The 24444-nt window shown below is 36.8% G+C and overlaps 1 protein-coding gene across 1 annotated transcript; it reads left to right on the top strand.

Moving 5' to 3' along the window:
* The first annotated feature begins 2547 nt into the window (after positions 1 to 2547).
* Positions 2548 to 3489, top strand: LOC118628595 (olfactory receptor 52E8-like). The gene has a single exon (XM_036259569.1). It carries the CDS (start codon positions 2548 to 2550, stop codon positions 3487 to 3489), a length of 942 nt encoding a protein of 313 aa, XP_036115462.1.
* Positions 3490 to 24444: the final 20955 nt, after the last annotated feature.

The raw sequence follows: 24444 nt of genomic DNA, 5'->3' as shown, positions 1-24444 counted from the left end.
AGTCTGGTCATCAATCTACTGAATTTCTGAATAAGTTCGTTTAGAGGGTGACAGATTCCCCCTTTTTGTCTTGACTGATCACTGTGCTTTTATTTTTACTTCATCCTTGCTCTTCATTCCATCTAGAATAAAAGTTATTTCCTTCTTTGGCTGAAGAATGATTCTGTGAGTCTTAGCATTAACCTAACCTCTTCCCTGGAGTTTTTCTTGATCTACCTCCTCACCTGCAACATGCAGTGCATACCTCTACAGAGCACTTCCAATATAATTTTCAAATTTCATCTTCAGAATTTTATCTTCCTTACTGCTCAGTCATCTCCTTGAGGGTATGTGATAAGTTTTATTCAAAATTATATTCTAATTGCCAAATTAATGCTGGTTCATAGAGGATCACCTCTCCACTTAACTTATGTATTCTCCAGTAATGAAAGGCAGAATTTTATCTCCAATATTTTTCACATTACAAAATTGAGAATTTCAGCTGTCTTTTCTCCAACCCTAGCAGTTTAAGTCACACACACACACACACACACACACACACACACACATATATATATAATATATATTTCCTGAAAGAATTTTCCAAATTGTAAAATGATCTCTCATTTCTACTACTCTTCATAGTTTCAAGTGAACACAATTAGAATGGCATTTTCTTTGGCATGAGTTAAAAGTAGGATGTATTTACTTTCATATGCCTTTATCTCGGATGGAAGGCTCTCAACTCTGACTTTGCCCAACATCCAAGTGTTCCTAAATTCGAGTCAAAGCTTTCTTCACAATTACAAACATCACATTCAATCATGCCCACATCTTCTTTATGACTAGTTTTTCTCAAATAAATTATACAGCAATGATCTTCTTCTTGTTTGCTTCAAATGTTTAATTTACTATAAGTAAGTTCAGAATTTCCACATATTCTGGATGAGTGCCATAACACAAAATCACTTGATAATTCCTCCTTCTATGTTACTGTGAGGAAGACATCATTAAAGACATGAAAGCTAAAACAGAATCTCAGTAGGAGTTAAATTTTAGGATATCCTAAATGCTTCTGCCTTTCCCCATGAATAGAAAGCAGATATATGTTTGAAAGTTGCCTAGCCAAGAATATTTAGTCTTCCCTCCCCTAGCTGACTTATATCTGAACAGTTTCTTTATTGGATGTGATTATTTATGCAGTCTCTAAATAATAGGCTTATCTAGATTAAAATAATCTCTCAGTTCATGTTTCATCATAACTGCAAACTATTCTTTGTCAAGTATCTCTTCTTGTTATTATCCATTTTTGTAAATCTGATGGGTAATTTTTTTTCCAGAAACAAATTATGGCATGAACTAAGTTGTTTATTTTATAAAATATGACATTGAAATTGCTTGCTGTCCTGTCTCTTCTTAATCAATTCATCTATTCATGAACTTCTAAAATTGAGAATTTAACTGTGGCAGAATTTTTGGGGGTATATGAATAAACAAAAATACATGGTTTATTCTTCTCTAAGAGCCAGATCATCTAGTATTCATACACATATATAAAAATGCATAAACATGCACACATATACATAGTAATGTGCACTCTACACTTTGGAGTTTATTTGGTTTTCTGAGAAGAGAATAGTTCAGATTACTAATACCAAATAAATCTTTATGCACATCAAGCAAAAATATGTGGAATACTCTTAGACACAGACGTTGGAATATATTCTTTTCATTTTTTTCTGGTTATCCTTCAGAGTTTAACTTGTAGAGAATATTCTTCTGTCGTCTCCTCTTTGTATCATTTTTTTTTTTTTTTGTAACTAGGGAAAGTGGTAGCCAGTGATGCTGACTTTATTCCTGGTACTATAAGATGCTTAGGAGAGGCAGCAGAATGTGAGGAGGGTATTTAATCTCTTATTCTGTTATTAAAAAAAACTTAAAGTCCTCACCTGAAGATGTATTTATTTATTTTAGAGAGAAAGAAAAGGAGACACACAGAGAGAAATATATCAATGTGAGAGAGAAACATCGATCATGTTTTTCCATATGTGCCCAGATCAGGAAACAAACCTGAAACCTAGGTATGTGCCCTGGCTGGGAATTGAACTGGCAATGTTTTGGTGTATGGGATGATGCTCCAACCAACTGAGGCACCTGTCAGGGCTCCTTTCCTGTTTTATTTTCTTTAAAGAATTGAGATATAATTGACACATAACAGTATGTAAGTCCAAGGTGTAGAACATGTTGATTTGACAAATTTCTATATTGCAATATGATTAGCACCATAGTTTTAGCTATCATTCCTATCACATCACATAATTATTCTTTCTTTTTTTGTGATCAGAACATTTAAGATTTAGTCCCTTAGCAAATATTGAAGTATATAACAGTGTTGTTGATGAAAATAATTATTTAACTTCTCTTTTCAATAGAAACAGAAGGAGATTAAAATGTTCTGTGGGGTTTTTTTTTCTGGAATCTAGACAAATGGATAAGAGGAGCAGGAACCACTAATGGGAAGTTAATATCTAACACTGATATGTACAATCAACAACAGCAGCAGAAAGAATGTCTATGCCTAATGACACCTGGTTCCATCCTTCTTCATTCCTTTTGCTGGGCATCCCAGGGCTGGAGCATGTGCATGTATGGATTGGTTTCCCCTTTTTCTTTGTGTATCTTGTTGCACTCCTGGGGAATGCTGTTGTCCTGCTTGTGATCCAGACTGAGCATAGTCTCCATGAGCCCATGTACTACTTCCTGGCCATGCTGGACTCCATCGACCTGGGCTTGTCCACAGCCACTGTCCCCAGAATGCTAGGAATTTTCTGGTTCAACCTCAGGAATATACCTTTCGGAAGCTGCCTTTCCCAGATGTTCTTCATCCACTTCTTCACTGTTATGGAGAGCATGGTGTTGGTGGCCATGGCCTTTGACCGCTACATTGCCATCTGTAAACCACTTCGATATTCCATAATCCTCACCAGCAAAGTCATCAGCATTATTGGAGGCATTGCCATTCTGCGGAGCCTGTACATGGTGGTCCCACTGCTGTTTCTCCTCCTGAGACTGCCCTTCTGTGGGCATCATATCATCCCTCATACCTACTGTGAGCACATGGGCATTGCCCGTCTGGCCTGTGCCAGCATCAAAGTGAATATATTGTTTGGCCTTGGCAACATTTCTCTCCTATTACTGGATGTGCTCCTAATTATTCTCTCCTATGCCAGGATCCTCTATGCAGTCTTTTGCCTGCCTTCCTGGGAGGCTCGACTGAAAGCCCTCAACACCTGTGGATCCCACATTGGTGTTATCTTAGCCTTTTTCATACCTGCCTTTTTCTCTTTCTTGACACATCGCTTTGGCCACAACATTCCCCGATACATCCACATTCTCTTAGCCAATCTATATGTTGTTTTCCCACCAGCCCTCAATCCTGTAATCTATGGGGTCAGGACCAAGCAGATTAGGGAGCGGGTTCTGAGGATTTTACTCAAGACAGATAAATAAACAGTCAGAGATCTTGGAAGGTTTGAACAGAAAACATGTTTTGTGCACTGTAAAAAGTAGATTGTCATGTCTAACCAAGTAGAAAAAAGGAAGGCAGAAAAGAATATTGAGACACATAACATTAATTGTCTTCGAGTTTCAGGTTTTATATTTAAAGTTAAAAATATGTACATTAATGATAATATTGAATGGGAACAATTTAGTATCCCCATGCAAAAAGCTGAATTTAGACCATTACTTTGCACCATAGAGAAAATTAGCCTACAGTTGATCTGAGAACTAAGTCAAGGGCCAAAAGTATATTTAAAGAATTAGTTGTAATATTCGTTACAATGCTTTATATGTAAAACAATAGCAACATATTATTAAATGATTAATTAGACTTCATTAAACTTAAAAAATATTTCATTTCAAAGATTCTAATAATAAAATAAAAAAGCAAGCAACATTCTAGGAGAAAATATATATATATAACATGTGAAGTGATAAAGAATTTGCATTAAAATATATAAAGAACTCATAATTTAATTATTAAATGAGTCAAATTATCCAATTAAAACACAAAGTTTCCATATACATTTTAAAAAGATATAAACAATTAGTCAATAAGTATATAAAAAAGTTCATCATAATTCATCAGTGAATATGTGTATATTACAACCACAATGTGAAACAAATATCAGTCTTGTCTCTGTGCAATTAAAACTTCCTAAAAGGTTTACATCTCTTAGTGTACTTTTGGATAGATCTATATGACTTTTCCATCTAGAGTCTATTTCAAAGATACCAAGGTGAAGATGATATTCTTTTCTTTATGGTGTATTTTCAATATATATGCATCATGCTTTATGTTTTTGTTATGAAATTTTCTAAAGCTAATGTGCCTTATTTCACTCGAAACTTTTACTTATTTTTTACTTTGATTTTCAACAAGTTTACTTAATGTACTATATATTTACAAATATATCATTATTATTGAAATGTGTAGTTCTTTTTGAATAAAGTTATATGCTTACATCCATTTTTTAAAAATATGGTTGATATCTTTTCAAATATTGCTTCTATGTCATTTTCTCTCTTTGCCTCATGTGATTCCAACTAAAAATAAGAGGTTTGGGTATTTATCATCATTTAATAACTTTCCTAAGTTTTGAGTCATAAAAGATAATAACTCATTTCATAGATTCCATTGACTAGGAATTTAGAGAGAATAAAAAAGGACGGATCTTCTCTGCTTTGTAATGTTTCACACCTCAGATATAATCACTCAGATCGCTGAGAGTGACCCAAATGGGTGGCTTGAAGTAGTGAATCCTCCATCTCATTTCTAGGATGGTTCCTCTCTGCTCATGTCTTGCTTCTAGGCCAGGATAGTAGAAATATAGGTTCCTCTGGGAATCTTGTCCAGAGAACCTACATGTGACTTTTCTAGTATGGTGGTCTTAGAATCAACCTCTTACCAAGGTTCCAAGAAGTCATCTACCCAACAGTACAAGATTGAAATTATATGGTCTATCAAAATAAATTCTGAGAAGTTAGATAGCACTGCCTTCAACATACTCTGTTGGTTCAAGCAGTCATATGCCTCTCCAAATTCAAAAGGAGAGGAATTAGACTCACATTTATTGACGAGTGGAGTGTCAATTGTTTTTAAAAATCAAAGGCCACTCTTTTATAATAAAACAGTCACACAACTAGGAATTGGAAAGAACTTCTCAACAAAGAACATTCATGGAAAAATCCACAGGTAATATTATGGTCAATGATAAAAACTGCATGTTTTTTAGCTAAAATTAGAAACAGGACAAGAATTTCTACTTGCATGCCTACTATTTGTTTTTTTTTGTTTTTTTTTTTTTTTTTTTTTTTTTTTTTTTTTTTTTTTTTTATCCTCACCTGAGGATATTTTTCCATTTTTTGTTCAGGTAGAGTGGGAGGGAGAGAGAGGAACAGAGAGAGAGAGAAACATCGATGTGAAGGGACACATCGAGTGGCTGCCACCCGCACGACCGACCAGGGCCGGGGACAAACTGCAACCGAGGTACATGCCCTTAGCGGGAACCGAACCCGGGTCTCTCAGGACCACAGGCTGACGCTCTAACCGCTGAGCCAAACCGGCCAGGGCTGTTTTTTTTTGTTTTTTACCTTAATATTTCATGAAGCTAAACTCCATTAATTTTGTTCTATTGACATTTGTACAAAGAGGGCTTTGAAAGCCTGTGGCTCAGAGTTAAGTGGCTGCAACCAGCAGAAAGGTACCATGTCTTCCCGAATGTGCAAGAATATCCTTGTTGGCAGGGAGTTTCTAGTCCCATGATGATTTTCCCCTGTCCAACATAGTTCTGAAATTTTCAGCCAGAGCAATTCAGCAAGACAAGGAAATAAGAAAGGGGATCGTAAAACTAATATATTTGCTGATGACATGTATATATACACTCACAAAAAAACTATTAGAGTAAATGAACATATTCATGTTCATTTATATTCATATAAAAAAGTATAAAAGTATTCAGCAAATTTATGGCAGACAAGAGAAACATATGAAAAGCCATGCATTTCGATACACTAACAATGAGAAAAACAAAGAGTAAATTAAGAAAATAATTCATTCTACAATACAATCAAAATAATAACATAATCAGAAACACACTTCAACAAGGACATGCAAGATTTGCACAATAAAAAGTGAACAATCATCGCTGAAAGAAATTAAAGAACTAAGTAACTTGAAAGATATCCTGTGTCCATGAATTAAGGACTTAATATTGTTAAAATGGCAATACTCTCAAAAGTAGTCTATAAATTCAATGCAATTGCTATAAAAATCCCAACAACCTTTTCTGCAGAAATGAAAACTCAGATCTTAAAATTTATATTGTGAGAGGTCCCATAGAGTCAAGATAATCTTGAGAAAGAACAAAGTTGAAAGACTCACACTTTCTATAAAGCTATGGTAATTAATTCAATGTGGTGCCTGCATAAGAATAGCTATATAGGTAAATGAAATAGAGTTGATATTCAAGAAATAAACTCAAGTGTCTAAGGGCCAATATCTATGACCAGGATAATAGTCTGTAACAAAAATAAATTAATAAAAATTGAAAAAAAATAAAATAGAAAGAAAAAAAAATGAAAAAGAAGATTGGTGCTTAGGTAATCAGATAATCCACATGAAAATCAAATGAAATTGGACTTTTACTTCACATCACATAGATGAACTGAACTCAAAATCAAGCAAAAACATAAATTAAGAATGACTAGGAAAATCTTAGAAGAATACAAGGAAGTGCATCTTTATGAGCTTGAATTTGGCAATGGTTTCTTTTTTCTTGTCTTTTTAATAATACTAAAATTCTTCAGTTATAGTTGATGTGCAATGTTATATTAGTTTCAGGTGTAGGCAATGGTTTCTTAGCTATAACACCAAAAATACAAGAAGCAAGAGAAAAATGGATAAAGTGGACTTGATCAAAATTAAAAATGTTTGTGCAACAATTGACATGGCAAGAGAATGACAATAAAATCTGTAGACTGGGAGAAAATGTTTGCAGGTTACATATTAAATAAGGGTACCCAGAATATATAATCAACTCTTACAAGTAAACAAACAAACAAACCAAAAACAATTTAATTAAAAAATGTGAAAAGAACTTAAATAAACATTTCTGTAGAGAAGATACATAAATGGCCAACATGGCCATGCAAAATGTGCTCAATATCATTAGTCATCAGTGAAATGCTAATCAAACTCATGACATATCACTGGACACACACAAAGATAGCTGTAATAATAATTTTTTTTTTTTTTTATCCTCACCCGAGGACATTTTTCCATTTTTTGTTCAGATAGAGCGGGAGGGAGAGAGAGGAAGAGAGAGAGAGAGAAACATCGATGTGAAGGGACACATCGAGTGGCTGCCACCCGCACGACCAACCAGGGCCGGGGACAAACTGCAACCGAGGTACATGCCCTTAGCGGGAACCGAACCCGGGTCTCTCAGGACCGCAGGCTGCTGCTTTAACCGCTGAGCCAAACTGGCCAGGGCTGTAGTAATAATTTTAAAAAGACAAAGTAAACAATTGTTGATGAGGATGTGAAGAAAAGGGATTCATCATACTTTTTGGTTAGAATATGAAGTAGTTCAGGTGCTATGGAGACAAATTTTGCAGTTATGTAAAATTCAAATTACATAGAATTACATGTGACTCAGCAATTCTGCTCCTAAATATATATACACTTAGAAGAATTGAAAATAGGTGTCCAAGCAAAAGCTCTACTCTACTGTTGATAATGGCACTACTCCCAATAAGCAAAAGGTATAAGCAACCCCAATGTTCAGCAATTGAAGAATGGGTAAGCAACACGCTATGTAATCATATAATTGAATTTTGTTAAGCTACAAAAAAATAAAAATTAAGTACTGGCACATGTCAAAACATGTATGGACCTTGAGACGTTATAAAAAGTATAAGAATCCAGGACCAAAGGACACACACATTATGATACTTAGAGTAGGAAAACTCATAGTAACAGACAAAAAAAACTGGTGGTTTCCAGGCTCTGGGGAAAGGGTGGAATGTGCAGTGGCTGTTTCATGGGTACAGGGATTTCTTCTGAAGTATTAAAAATGCTCTGGAACTAGATAGGAGTTCTACACACACCAGCATACAATAATGAAAGAGGCACAAGACAAGCACACTAGACAGTCCAATTCAATGCCACAGTGATCATTGGCCCATGGAAATTATCGTATATTTTCATTCTGTTGATTATCGCTCTGGAAGTGATCACTTGTTGCTCTTGGTTCTGCCCTCTGGGCTCTTAATTCTACTATCTGGCCATACTTCCTTTTCATAAAAGCAGCTCTTGTTGCCACCTCTGTTGTTTTTCTCAGTTTTCGTTCTGTCTTTCAATAGAAATGTTGTACTGGTTCTGTCCCTTTCATTGGAAGCTGATATAATTTCTTTAAAATTGTGTGGGTGTCTTGTTTATCAATTTATAAATCTGTTCCATTAACTAGAATTTTCTTCAAGATTTATTCTTCTCTACCTTAGACCTTCTCTCAGACCTCTGTTGGGGTAATACCAAAATAAACTGATGAAGAACATAGAGTCACAGGCATGAATACATGGAATATGCTGACAGATGTCAGAGGGGAGGGGTGTGGGGGAGACTAACATGAAAGAAGTGAAGAGATTAGCCAAAGAACATATATACCCTATGGACAGGGCATGGTGAAGACCAGAGAAAGGGGTGAGGAGGGCTGGGGAAAGGTTAGCAAAGCGGCTGGTGGTGAAATGGGGAACATCTGTAATAGTAAAAAAGACTCTCAGAATTTTTAGAGATTAATAAAGAGTATCTGTGAAGCATGTCCTTAAAATTTTGGAAGTCTTTTTACTTTGTCAGAAATGATGTATGAGAAACTAATTTAAATTTTTGAGATCTTAACAAACACTTTACAGTCACACTGTCAATTTGATCTTTGTCTTGGAGCTCTTTTTATTTTGAGAATGTTTAGCCATGAATAGAGAATGAGAATGAAAATAGATTGATTGGAAAAAACAAAAAGTGGCAAGTCCTGGCTACTTTATATCACCTCTAAATTTTATTGAAAATGGAATAATCCCACTTCTACTAATTCATTTATATCCCATTTTTATTGTACATCAATAAAGTAATCATTTGATACTTTTGACATTCTGCCTGGAGACCACTTTATTTTTTATTTTTCATTATTTAAACATTTTTTTAAATTAATTAATTTATTTTTGTTACAGATGTTTCTCCTTTGCCCCCAATGATTCACCCCTCCCGGTCCCTCCCCATCCTGTCCCCACCTTTGTTGTCCATGTCCATTGTTCAAACACATACGCATGTAAGTTCTATGGTTTATCTCTTCCCATCCACCTCCGCTTCAGGGGATTGCCAGTCTGTACCCCACTTACACGTCTCTGGGACTACCCCATTCATCAGACTGTTATGTTCATTATATTCCACAAATAAGTGAGATCATGTGTTATTTGTCTTTCTCTGCTTGCTTGTTTCGCTTAGGATAATACTTTCCAGGTCCCTCTATGTCATCTCAAAGAATAAGAGATGAGCCCTGGCCAGTATGGCTCAGCGGTTAGAGCATTGGCCTGCGGTCCAGAGAGACCTGGGTTCGGTTCCCACTAAGGGCTTGTACCTCGGTTGCAGTTTGTCCCCGGCTCTGGATGGGTTGTGCAGGTGGCAACCACTCAATGTATCACTTTCACGTCAATGTTTCTCTCTCTTCCTCTTCCTCCCTCCTACGCTATCTGAACAAAAAAATGGAAAAATGTCCTTGGGTGAGGATTAAAAAAAATGGGTAAGAGATCTTTCTTTCTTACATCTGCATAGTACTCCATTGTGTATACGTACCACAGCCTTTTTATCCATTCGTCTACTGACGGACATTTGGGCTGTTTCCAGATCTTAACTATTGCTGCTACGAACATGGGGGTTCATATATTCTTTCTGATTGGTGTTTCAGGCTTCTTAGGGTATATTCCTAGAAGTGGGATCACTGGGTCAAATGGAAGTTCAATTTTTAATTTTTTGAGGTAACACCATATTGTTTTCCATAATGTCTGCACCAGTCTGCATTCCCACCAGCAGTGTACTAGAGTCCCCTTTTCTCCACACCCTCACCAACACTTGTTGTTTGATGATTTGTTGATGGCGGCCATTCTGACAGGTGTGAGGTGATACCTCATTGTTGTTTTAATTTGCATCTCTCTGATGATTAGTGATGTTGAACATTTCTTCATGTGTCTTTTAGCCATTTGTATGTCCTGTTTGGAGAGGTGTCTATTTAGTTCCTCTGCCCATTTTTTAATTGGGTTCTTTGTTGAGTTGTATGAGCACTCTATATATTTTGGAAATCAACCCCTTATCTGATATATCATTGGCAATTATGCTCTCCCATACAGTGGGCAGCCTTTCCATTTTGATGATTGTATCTTTCTCAGTGCAGAAGCTTTTGAGTTTGATGTAGTCCCATGTGTTCACTTTCTCCTTTGTTTCTGTTGTGTTAAGTGATGTATCAGTGAATAGTCTGCTGCATATGATGTCTGGAATTTTGTTGCCTACATTTTCTTCTAGGTTTTTTATGGATTCATGACTCACATTTAAGTATTTTATGCATTTTGAGTTGATTCTTGTGTATGGTGTAAGTTGATGATCTATTTTCATTTTGTTGCATGTAGCTATCCAATTTTCCCAACACCATTTATTATAGAGGCTGTCTTTATTCTAGTGTATGCTCTTGCCACCTTTGTCAAACATTAACTGAGCATATTGCCTTGGGTCCATTTCTGGGTTCTGTTCTATTCCACTGGTCTATTTGCTTGTTCTTGTGTCAGTACCAGGCTGTTTTGAATACAGTGGCTTTGTAGTATAACCTGAAATTGGTAATGTGATCCCTCCAACTTTGTTCTTCTTTTTCAAGATTGCTGTGGCTATTCGAGGTCTATTTTGGTTCCAAATGAACTTTTGCCGTAATTGTTCTAGGTCTGTGAAGTATGTTGCTGATATTTTGATGGGGATTGCATTGAATCTATAGATTGCTTTGGATAGTGTGGACATTTTAATTATGTTGATTCTTCCAGTCCATGAACAAGGTATGTGCTTCCTCTTTTTCATATCTTCCTCTATTTTTTTTTTCAATGACCTGTAGTTTTCTGCGATTATGTCCTTTATTTCTTTGGTTAAGTTTATTCCTAGGTATCTTAATTGTTTTTTGCCACGATGGTAAATGGGATTGTTTTCTTAGTTTCTCTTTCTGTGAGTTCATCATTGGTGTATAAGAATGCCATCAATTTCTTGACGTTTATTTTGTATCCTGCTACTTTGCCAAATTCATTTATTAAGTCTAGTAAATTTTTGATGGAGTCCTTGGTGTTTTCTATGGACAGTATCCTGCCATCTGCGAATAATGACAGTTTCACTTTCTCCTTTCCAATTTGGATCCTTTTTATTTTTTCTTCCCGTCTGATTGCTGTGGCTAAGACTTCCAATACTATGTTAAATAAGAGAGGTGAAAGTGGGCATCCTTGTACTGTTCCTGTTCTTATGGGAAATGCTTTTAATTTTTGCCCACTGAGTGTGACGTTGGCTATAGGTCTTTTATATGTGGCCTTTATTATGTTGAGATATGATTCCTCTATCACCAGATTGCTGAGCATTTTTACTAGAAATGGGTGTTGGATTTTGTCGAATGTTTTTAAGGTGTCGATTGACAGGGTCATATGATTTTTATAGTTTATTTTGTTTATGTGGTGTATCACGTTTATTGATTTGCAAATATTGTACCAGCCTTGCATTCCTGGGTTGAATCCCACTTGGTCATGGTGAATAATTTTTTTGATGTACTGCTGGATTTGATTTGCTAGTCTTTTATTTATAATTTTGGCATCTATGTTTATCAGGGATATTGGTCTGTAGTTTTCTTTCTTTGTAGTGTCTTTTTCTGGTTTTGGAATTAGAATTATGCTGGCCTCATAAAACGAGTATGGAAGTCTTCCTTCTTCTTGAATTTTTTTGAAATAGTTTGAGGAGAATGGGTATTAGTTCTTCTTTGATGTCCAGTAAGCTCCTTCGTGAAGCCATCCAGGCCTGGGATTTTGTTTGCTGGCAGAGTCTTGATTATGTCTTCAATTTCTTTTGTCCTTATTGGTCTGTTCAAGTTTTCTATCTCTTCCCGGTTCAGTTTTGGGAGACTATGTGTTTCTAGAAATTGGTCCATTTTGCTTAGATTGTGGAATTTGTTGCCATATAATTGTTCATAATATTTGTTAAAAATCCTTTGTATTTCGCCCTGGCCGGTTTGGCTCAGCGGTTAGAGCGTCGGCCTGCGGTCCAAAGAGACCTGGGTTCAGTTCCCGCTAAGGGCATGTACCTCAGTTGCAGTTTGTCCCCGGCCTTAGTTGGTCGTGCAGGTGGCAGCCACTTGATGTGTCCCTTTCATGTCGATGTCTCTCTCTCTCTCTCTCTTCCTCTCTCTCCCTCCCACTCTATCTGAACAAAAACTGGGAAAAAAAACATCCTCGGGTGAGGATAAAAAAAAAACAACTTCCTTTGTATTTCTGTGGTGTCAGTTATTATTTCTCCTCTTTCATTACTGATTTTGTGTGTTTGAGTTCTCTCTCTTCGTTTCTTGGTGAGTCTAGCTAGGGGTCCATCAATCTTTTTTACCTTTTCATTGACTGTTTGAATTGTTTTTTTGGTCTCCAAGTCATTTATTTCTGCTCTGATCTTTACTATTTCCTTCCTTCTACTTGCTCTGGGGTTTGTTTGTTTGTTTGCTTTTTAGTTCTTTAAGTTGGGAGGTTAGATATTCTGTTAGAAATTTTTCTTGTTTCTTAACGTAGGCCTGTATTTCTTGCTATTAACTTCCCTCTCAGAACTGCTTTTGCTGCGTACCATAGATTTTGTGTTGTTGTGTTTTCATTTTCATTGGTTTCCAGGAAGTTTTTAATTTCTTCTTTGATCTACATGGTAACCCATTCAATGTTCATTAACATGCTATTTAGCCTCCATGTTTTCAAATGTCTTTGCATGTTCTTGTTTCAGTTGATTTTTAGTTGCATGTCATTGTGTTCTGAGAAGATGCTTGATATGATTTCAATCTTCTTGAACTTAAAGAGACTTAGTTTGTTTCCTAACATGTGGTCTATCTTTGAGAATGTTTCATGTGCACTTGAGAAGAATGTAAATTTTGCAGTTTTAGGGTGTAATACAGTATAGATTCCTATGAAATCCATTTCATCTAGTGCTTCATTTGGAGTCTGTATTTCCTGGTTAATTTTTTTGTCTAGAAGATCTATCGAGTGATGTCAGTGGGGTGTTGAAGTCCCCTGCTATGATTGTATTCCTGTCAATTTCTGCTTTGAAGTCCTCCAAAAGATTTTAAATATATGTTGGTGTTCCTACATTGGGTGCATATATATTTACCAAGGTTATATCTTCCTGTTGGATAGATCCTTTCAATATTTTGTAGTGGCCTTCTTTGTCTCTAGTTATGGCCTTCATTTTGAAATCTACTTTATCAGATAGGAGTATTGCTACCCCAGCTTTTTTTTGCTTTACATTTGCTTGAAATATTTTTTTTTCATCCCTTCACTTTCAACATATGTGAGTCTTTTGTTGTGAAGTGGGTTTCTTGCAAACAACATATATGTGAGTCATGCATTCTTATCCAGTCAGCTGCTCTATGTCTTTTAATAAGAGCATCCAAATCATTCACATCTAAGGTGATAATTGAAAACAGAAAAGCAGCAGGACAGGACCATATAACCAGGGACACTAGTAGGATCTGCAGAGGCATGAGAGGGTGGCAGGCTGGAAGCCCAAGGACAACAGCCGTCTTAGCTGTAAGCAGTGCCCTTGGGGAATAAATCCAAGGCCTCTCTATAGCCCAGAGAGCCAAGACAGAGAACTAAAATAGCCACAGCCACTAACTTGGGGGCTAAGGCAGAGGAAAGGCAAACTGAGCTGGAACTCTGTTGGGACACCTGGGATTTGGAGGGAACTTAGAGTTTTTGCTGAGTCGTAGCCAGAAAGGATGGTGGCCAGTATGCTCCTTCTCAAAGCTGTGGGGAAAAGCAACAGCACCTCCCCTCCCCCCCCCCCCGGATATTCAGCCTTTCCTACGTGAGGCATAGAAATGCAAATTGAGGCTCATTAATAACGAGCATCTATCCCACCCTCTGGAAATCCTCTTAGGCAGAACACCAGGCACTGATTAACTGAAACTACTAGCCACCAGGAAAAAGCTAGAGGATTAATGAACCTTTCCTGGGCTTGCAAATCTACCCAGAAAAATAAGACTTGACAGTGGTGTTTAACATGGGCCCAACCAGGCTCATATAAACCTGGTAGAGGGAGCCACAAAGAGCAGAACCACCAACCCATAGGGAAAATTTGGCAGGCTCCAAAGAGATAGCCAAAATGGTGAAACAAAGAGATAAATCCCAAATGAAAGAATAAGACAACTCTATCGATGATGAGATCAATAAAATGCAGCTAAGCAGATTATCAGAGGTAGGGTTCAGAGCCATGATCTGGTAGAAGCTCAACAGCATGAGTAAGGACATCAGCACCATGAGTAAAGATATAAAAACACTAAAAACCAATGAAGTGGAAATGAAGAATGACATAGCAGAAATTCAGAACACATTGAAAGGACTAACAAGCAGAGTAGAGGAAGCTGAGGACTGGATCAGTGAATTAGAAGACAGGGTAGAAAAAATCAAGCAATCAGAAAAACAAAAGGAAAAAACAATTAAAAAACAGGAAGACAGCTTAAGAGAACTGTGGGACGACTGGAAACATAATGACATTCGCATTATAGGAGTCCCCAAAGAGGAAGAAAATGGGCAAGGGTTAGAGAATATATTTGAAGAAATAGTGACAGAAAACTTTCCTAACTTGGTGAAGGAAGAAGGCATTCAAGTTCAAGAAGCACAGAGAGCCCCAAGTAAGAAGAACCCAAACAGCCCACACCAAGACACATAGTAATTAAAATGCCAAAAATTTAAGACCAAGAGAGAATCCTAAAGGCAGCAAGAGATAAGCAACAGGTTACCTACAAAGGAAACCCCATTAGGCTCTCAGCTGACTTCTCAACAGAAACACTACAGGCCAGAAGGGAGTAGCTTAAAGTAATCAAGGTCATGGAAAACAAGGATTTGAATCCAAGACAAAGCTATCCAGCAAGGCTGTCATTCAAAATAAAAGGTCAAATAAAGAACTTTCTGTGCCAAAAAAAAGTCTAATGGAATATATTCACACCAAACCAGCACTGCAAGATATGCTAAAAAGAGTGCTGTAATCAGTAGAAGAAATAGGAAGAAAAATAGAACCACACTAAACAAAAATGGCAATAAATAAGTACATATCAATTATCACCTTAGATGTGAATGATTTGAATGCTCTGATCAAAAGACAGAGAGTAGCTGACTGGATGAGAAAGCATGACTCACATATATGTTGTTTGCAAGAAACCCACTTCACAACAAAAGACTCACAGAGATTGAAGTGAAGGGATGGAAAAAAATCTTTCAAGCAAACGTAAAGCAAAAAAAAAAAAGCTGGGGTAGCAATACTCCTATCTAATAAAGTAGATTTCAAAATGAAGGCCATAACTAGAGACAAAGAAGTCCACTACAAAATATTGAAAGGATCTATCCAACAGGAAGATATAACCTTGGTAAACATATATGCTCCCAATTTAGAAGCACCAACATATATTAAAAATCTTTTGGAGGATTTCAAAGGAGAAATCTAGAGCAATACAGTCATAGCAGGGGACTTCAGCATCCCATTGACATCAGTGGATAGATCTTCTAGACAAATAATTAACAAGGAAACACAGACTCTAAATGAAGAACTAGATCAAATGGATTTAACAGATATCTACAGAGAATTATACCCCAAAACTTCAGAATTCACATTCTTCTCAAGTGCTCATGGTACATTCTCAAAGTTAGACCAGGTGTTAGGACACAAACTAAGTCTCTACAAGTTCAAGAAGTTTGAAATCATATCAAGCATCTTCTCAGATCACAATGGCATGCAACTTGAAATCAAGTGCAACATGAACGTGCAAAGACATTTGAAAACATGGAAGCTAAATAGTATGTTATTGAATAATGAATGGGTTGCCATGGATTCAAGGAAGAAATTAAAAACTTCCTGGGAACCAATGAAAATGAACACACAACACAAAATGTATGGGATGCAGCAAAAACCGTTCTGAGAGGTAAGTTCATAGCACTACAGGCCTACCTCGAGAAGCAAGGAAAATTTCTAATACACTATCCAACATCACAACTTAAAGAATTAGATAGAAAACACCACAGGAAGTAGTAGGAAGGGAATAGTAAAGATTAGAGCAGAAACAAATGATATGGAGACCAAAAAAAATAATTCAAAGGATCAATGAAACAAAGAGCTGATGCCTTGAAAAGATAAACATGATTGATGGATCCCTAGCTAGACTCATCAAGAAACAAAGAGAGAGAACTCAAATACACAAAATCAGAAATGAAAGAGGAGAAATAATAACTAACACCACAGATATACAAAGAATTATTAACAGATAATATGAACAATTATATGGCAACAAATTCCACAATCTAGGTGAAATGGACAAATTTCTAGAAACCCATAGTCTCCCAATTCTGAACTGGGAAGAGATAGAAAACTTGAGCAGACCAATAACAACAAAAGAAATTGAAGATGGAATCAAGACCCTCCAAGAAAACAAGAGCCCAGGCCTGGACAGCTTCACGGGGGGATTTTACCAAACATTCAAAGAACTAACACCCATTCTCCTCAAACTATTTCAAAAAATTCAAGAAGAAGGAAGATTTCCATACTCGTTTTATGAGGCCAGCATAATTCTAATTCCAAAACCAGAAAAAGACACCACAAAGAAAAAAACTACAGACCAATATCCCTGATGAACATAGATGCCAAAATCTAGAACAAAATACCAACAAATCAAGTCCAGCAATACAACAAAAAAAATTATTCACCATGACCAAGTGGGATTCATCCCAGGGATGCAAGGCTGGTACAATATTCACAAATCAATAAATGTGATATGCCACATAACCAAAATGAAACATAGATCATATGATCATATCAATAGATGCTAAAAAAGCATTTGACAAAATTTAGCAATGATTTCTGATAAAAACACTCAGCAATCTGGGAATAGAGGAATCATATCTCAACCTAATAAAGGCCATTTATGAAAGACCTACAGGCAACCTCAAACTCAATGGGCAAAAATTAAAAGTATTTCCCTTAAGAACAGGAACAAGATAAGTATGCCCACTTTTGCCACTCTTATTTAACATAGTATTGGAAGTCTTTGCCATAGATATCAGACAGGAAAAAAATTAAAAGGGATTCAAATGGGAAGGGAGGCAGTGAAACTGTCATTATTCGCAGATGACATGATACTATATGTAGAAAACCCCAAAGACTCCATCAAAAATTTACTAGACTTAATAAGTGAATTTGGCAAAGTATCAGGATACAAAATTAACATCAAGAAATTGATGGCATTCTTATACACCAATGATGAACTCACAGAAAGAGAAACTAAGAAAACAATCCCATTTACCATTGTGGCAAAATAATTAAGATAACTTGGAATAAACTTAACCAAAGAAATAAAATACCTATTTGCAAAAACTAGAAGTCATTGAAAAAAGAAATAGAGTAAGATATAAAAAAAGAAAAAGCACATAGTTTGTTCATGGACTGGAAGAATTATCATTAAAATGTCCATATTACCCAAAGCAATCTATAGATTCAATGCAATCCCCATTAAAATTCCAATAACGTACTTCACAGAATTAGACCAAATACTTAAAAAGTTCATATGGAACCAAAATAGACTTCAAATAGCCACAGAAATCTTGAAAAGGAACAAAGTTGGAGGGATCCCATTACCAGATTTCAGGTTATATTATAACGACACTGTAATCAAAACAGCCTGGTACAGGCACAAGAACAGGCATATAGACTAGTGGAACAGAATAGAGAACCCAGAAATGGACCTAAGGCAATATGCCCAATTAATATTTGACAAAGTGGCAAGAGCATACAATGGAGTAAAGAGAGCCTCTTTAATAAATGGTGTTGGGAAGATTCCAAAATGGTGGCGGAGTAAATGGAAGCTACACAGACCGTCCCCCAGAACAAAACGGAATTACAACTATAACACAGACAAATCGACCAGAAAAACAAACAGAAAAGCAGCTTGAGAGGACCATATAACCAGGGACACTGACTCAATCCTGGGAGGCTTGAGAAGGCGTGAGACGGGGGCTGGGAGGCCACAGTCAGCAGCTCGGCAGCAGCCTCAGCTGTGAGCAGCGCCCTCGGGTTACACTCCCAAGCGGCTCCACAGTGCAGAGCCGGGACAGAGGCTAAAAAAGCCACAGTCACTCACCTTGGGCTCCGGCAGAGGGAGGGCAGACTGGACTGGAACTGTGTCAGGACACTCAGGATTTGGAGGGCACTCAGAGCTTTTGCTGAGTGGCAGCCACGCAGGACGGTGGCCATATTGCTCCTTCCCAGGGCTCTTGGGGGAGGCAGCAGCCCCTCCCTCAGAGATCCAACCCCACCCTGGGGGCCATTGAAGTGCTAATTGAAGCTCATTAACAACCTGAATCTGCTCCACCCTCATGAAATCCCCTTATGTTGAGCACCTGAGGGAGTTTTTCAATTAACTGACAACCCAAAACTCATCAAGTAACCTTGACTGCTAGCCTCCAGGCAAAAAGCTAGAGGATAAGAGTACCTTCCTGGGCTAGCAACTTTAACCAGAAAAGTAAGACTTGACAGTGGTGTTTAACGTGGGTCCTCCCTCGCTCATCTAAACCCAGGAGAGGGAGCCACAAACAGCAGAACACCAACACCCACAGGGAAAACTTGACAGGCTTCAAAGCCCATGGTGATAGCCAAACTGGTGAAATGCAGAAACAGAAGCCAAATGAAAGTGCAAGAGACCTCCACCGAAGATGAGATCAATGTGGAGCAATTAGGCAGGTTAACAGAGCTAGAATTCAGAGCCATGATCTTGAGGAAGCTCAACAGCATGAGTAAGAACATAGAGAACTGAAAATAAGCCAATTGGAAATGAAAAACCAACAAGAAGAGATAAAAAAATGACATCTCAGAAATGAAAAACACATTGGAAGGTTTAAAAAGCAGAGTTGAGGAAGCTGAGGACCGGATCAGTGAATTAGAACACAGGGTAGAAAAAAACAACCAATTGGAAAAACAAACAAAAAAATTGATTAAAAAACAAGAAGACAGCTTAAGAGAACTGTGGGACAACTGGAAACGTAATAATATTCGCATCATAGGAGTCCCCGAAGAAGAAGAAAATGAACAAGGGATAGAGAATATATTTTAAAAAAAAAGAACAGTGACAGAAAACTTCCCTAATTTGGTGAAGGAAGAAAACATTCAAGTTCAAGATGCACAGAGAGCCCCAAGTAAAAAGAAACCAAACAGGCCCACACCAAGACACATAGTAATTAAAATGCCAAAAATTAAAGGCAAAGAGAATCCTAAAAGCAGCAAGAGATAAGCAACAGGTTACCTACAAAGGAAACCCAATAAGGCTCTCAGCTGAATTCTCACAAGAAACACTACAGGCTAGAAGTGAATGGCATGAAGAAATCAAGGTCATGAAAAACAATAATTTTAACCCAAGACTACTCTATCCAGCAAGGTGATCATTCAAAATAGAAGGTCAAATAAAGAGCTTCCCAGACAAAAAAAGGCTAAGGGAATAGATTAGCACCAAACCAGCACTGCAAGAAATGTTGAAAGGACTCATGTAATTAGTAGTAGAAATGGGAAGAAAAATAGAACCACACTAAACTAAAATGGCAATAAATAAGTACATATCAATAATCACCTTAAATGTTTGCAAGAGACCCACCTCACAACAAAAGACTCACATAAGTTGAAAATGAAGGGATGGAAAAAAATTTTCCAAGTAAATGGAAAGCAAAAAAAAGCTGGGGTAGCAATACTCATATCTGATAAAATAGATTTCAAAATGAAGGTCATAACTAGAGACAAAGAAGGCCACTACGTAATATTGAAAGGATCTATCCAACAGGAATATATAACCTTGATAAACATACATGCACCCAATATAGGAGCACCAAAATATATTAAAAATCTTCTGGAGGATTTCCAAGGAGAAATCGAAAGCAATGCAATCATAGCAGGGGACTTCAACACCCCGTTGACATCACTGAATAGATCCTCTAGGCAAAAAATTAGCAAGGAAACAGAGACTCTAAATGAAGCACTAGACCAAATGGATTTGGTATCTACAGAGAATCACACCACAAAACTACAGAATTCATATTCTTCTCAAGTGCACATGGGACATTCTCAAAGATAGACCACATGATAGGACACAAACTAAATCTCTACAAGTTCAAGAAGATTGAAATCATATCAAGCATCTTCTCAGATCACAATGGCATGAAACTAGAAATCAATTGCAACAAGAACATGCAAAAACATTTCAACACATGGAGGCTAAATAGTATGTTATTAAACAATATATTGAACAACTATATGGCAACAAATTCGACAATCTAAGCAAAATGGACAAATTTCTAGAAACACAAAGTCTACCAAAATTGGACCGGGAAGAGATAGAAAGCTTGAACAGACCAATAACAACTAAGGAAATTGAAGAGGTAATCAAGACTCTCCCTGCAAACAAAAGCCCAGACCCAGATGGCTTCACAGGAGAGTTTTACCAAACATTCAAAAAAGAACTAACACCCATTCTCCTCAAACTCTTTCAAAAAATTCAATAAGAAGGTAGACTTCCAAACACGTTCTATGATGCCAGCATAATTCGAATTCCAAAACCAGAAAGACACTACAAAGAAAGAAAACTACAGGCCAATATCCCTGATGAACATAGACATCAAAATCCTGAACAAAATACTAGCAAATTGAATCTGGCAATACATCAAAAAAATTATTCACCATGACCAAGTGGGATTCATTCCAGGGATATAAGGCTGGTACAATATTCGCAAATCAATAAATGTGATACACCACATAAACAAAATGAAGAATAAAACCACATGATCATATCAATAGATGCTGAAAAGCATTCAACAAAATCCAGCATCCATTTCTGATAAAAACGCTCAGCAATGTAGGAATAGAGGGATCATATCTCGACATAATAAAGGCCATATATGAAAGACCTACAGCCAACATCATACTCAATGGACAGAAACTAAAAACATTTCCATTAAGAACAGGAACAAGACAGGGATGTCCACTTTCACCATTCTTATTTAACATTGTACTGGAAGTCTTAACCACAGCAATCAGACATGAGGAAAAAAATAAAAGGGATCCAAATTGGAAAGGAGGAAGTGAAACTGTCATTATTTGCAGATGACATGATATTATACATAGAAAATTCTAGACTCCATCAAAAATCTACTAGACTTAATAAATGAATTTGGCAAAGTAGCAGGATACAAAATTAACGTCAAGAAATCGACGGCATTCTTGTACACCAATGATGAACTCGCAGAAAGAGAAACTGAAAAAACAATCCCATTTATCATCGCGCCAAAAAAAATTAAGATACGTAGAAATAAAATTAACCAAAGAAGTAAAGGACCTATTTGCAGAAAACTACAGGACATTGATAAAAGAAATAGAAGAAGATATAAAAAAGTGGAAGCACATACCCTGTTCATGGATTGGAAGAATTAACATCATTAAAATGTCCATACTACCCAAAGCAATCTATAGATTCAACGCAATCCCCATCAAAATTCCAATGACATATTTCACAGAACTAGAACAAATGCTTCAAAAGTTCATATATAACCAAAAAGGTCCCCGAATAGCCACAGCAATTTTGAAAAAAAAAAAAAAAAAAGGCCAAAGTAGGTGGGATCACAATACCAGAAATCAGGTTATACTACAAAGCGACTGTAATCAAAACAACCTGGTACTGGTACAAGAACAGGCATATAGACCAGTGGAAGAGAACTGAAAACCCAGAAATGGACCCAAGGCAATATGCTCAATTAATATTTGACAAAGGTGGCAAGAGCATACAGTGGAGTAAAGGCAGCCTTTTTAATAAATGGTGTTGGGAAAATTGGACAGCCAGATGCAAAAAAATGAAACTAGACCATCAACTTACACCATACACAAAAATAAACTCAAAATGGATAAAATACTTAAATGTGACCTGTGAATCCATAAAAATTCTAGAAGAAAATCTAGGCAACAAAATTTCGGATATCATACACAGCAGAATTTTTACTGATACATCACCTACGGCAACAGAAACAAAGGAGAAAATGAACACATGGGACTACATCAAACTAAAAAGCTTCTGCACAGCAAAAGAAACAATCATCAAAATGGAAAGGCAACCCACTGTATGGGAGAACATCATTGCCAATGATGTATCAGATAAGGAGTTAATTTCCAATATATATAGTGTGCTCATACAACTCAACATAAGGAAGACAAAGAACCCAATCAAAAAATGGGCAGAGGAGCTGAATAGACACTTCTCCAAACAGGACATACAAATGGCTAAGAGACATATGAAGAAATGTTCAACATCACTAATCATCAGAGAGATGCAAATTAAAACAACAAAGAGGTATCACCTCACACCTGTCAGAATGGGCGCCATCAACAAATCATCAAACATGTGTTGGCAAGGGTGTGGAGAAATGGGGACTCTAATACACTGCTGGTGGGAATGCAGACTGGTGCAGCCACTATGGAAAACAATATGGTGTTACCTCAAAAAATTTTAAAAATTGAACTTCCATTTGACCCAGTGATCCCGCTTCTCGGAATATACCCTAAGAAGCTTGAAACACCAATCAGGAAGAATATATGTACCCCCATGTTCATAGCAGCACTATTTACAATAGCTAAGATCTGGAAATAGCCCAAGTGTCCATCAGTAGACGAAATGATAAAAAAGCAGTTGTACATATACACAATGGAGTACTATGCAGCGGTATGAAAGAAAGATCTCTTATCCTTTGAGATTTCATGGAGGGACCTGGAAAGTATTATTCAAAGTGAAATAAGCCAAGCAGAAAAAGACACATTAGCACATGAATACACTTATATACAGAATATAATGAACATAACAGTCTGAGGAATACGGTAGACCCAGTAACATGGAAGTAGGGCACAGACTGACATCCCTCAGAAGAGAGGGTGGTGGGGTCGTGGGAAGAGATGAAACACAGTACTTATATGCGTGTATGCATGACCAATGTACATGGACAACTAAGCCGGCGATGAGGCGGGGGTGGGGTGGGGAAGGGAGTGCCAATGGGGTAATAATTGAGAAATATCTGTAACAAAAATAAATAAATAAATGAATATGTAAAAAAAATAAAAATAATTAAAATTAAAAATAAATAAATAAATGGTGTTGGCAAATTGGACAGCCACATGCAAAAAATGAAACTAGACCATCAACTTACATCCTACACAAGAATAAACTCAAAATGCATAAAAGACTTAAATGTGACTCATGAATTTTTAAAAATCCTAGAAGAAAATGTAGGCAACAAAATTTCAGACATTATATGCAGCAGAATTTTCACTGATACATCACCTAAGACAACAGAAACAAAGGAGAAAATGAACACATGGGACTACATCAAACTCAGAAGCTTCTGCACAGCAAAAGATATAATCATCAAAATGGAAAGGAAACCCACTGTATGGGAGAGCATAACTGCCAGTGATATATCAGATAAAGGGTTAATTTCATATATATATATATATATATATATATATATATAGAGAGAGAGAGAGAGAGAGAGAGAGAGAGAGAGAGAGAGAGAGAGAGAGAGAGAGAGTGCTCATACAACAACAAAAGGAAGACAAAGAACCCAATTTAAAAATGGGCAGAGAAACTAAATAGACACCTCTCCAAACAGGACATACAAATGGCTAAGAGACATATGAAGAAGTGTTCAACATCACTAATCATCAGAGAGATGCAAATTAAAACCACAATGAGTTATTACCTCACACTTTTCAGAATGGCCGCCATCAATAAATCATCAAACAAGTGTTGGCAAGGGTGTATAGAAAAGGGGACCCTAGTACACTGCTGATGGGAATGCAGACTGGTGCAGCCACTATGGAAAACAATATGGTATTACTTCGAAAAGTTAAAAAATTAACTTCCGTTTGACCCAGTGATCCCACTTCTAGAAATATACCCTAAGAAGCCTGAAACACCAATCAGAAAGAATATATGTACCCCCATGTTTGTATCAGCACTATTTACAATAGCTAAGATCTGGAAACAGCCCAAATGTTTATCAGTAGACGAATGGATAAAAAACTGT

This window comes from Molossus molossus, unplaced genomic scaffold (assembly GCF_014108415.1).
Source record: "Molossus molossus isolate mMolMol1 unplaced genomic scaffold, mMolMol1.p scaffold_m16_p_13, whole genome shotgun sequence".
NCBI lineage: Eukaryota > Metazoa > Chordata > Mammalia > Chiroptera > Molossidae > Molossus > Molossus molossus.
The sequence above is the reverse complement of the archived record's forward strand: the minus strand, read 5'-3'. Positions and strand labels throughout refer to the sequence as shown.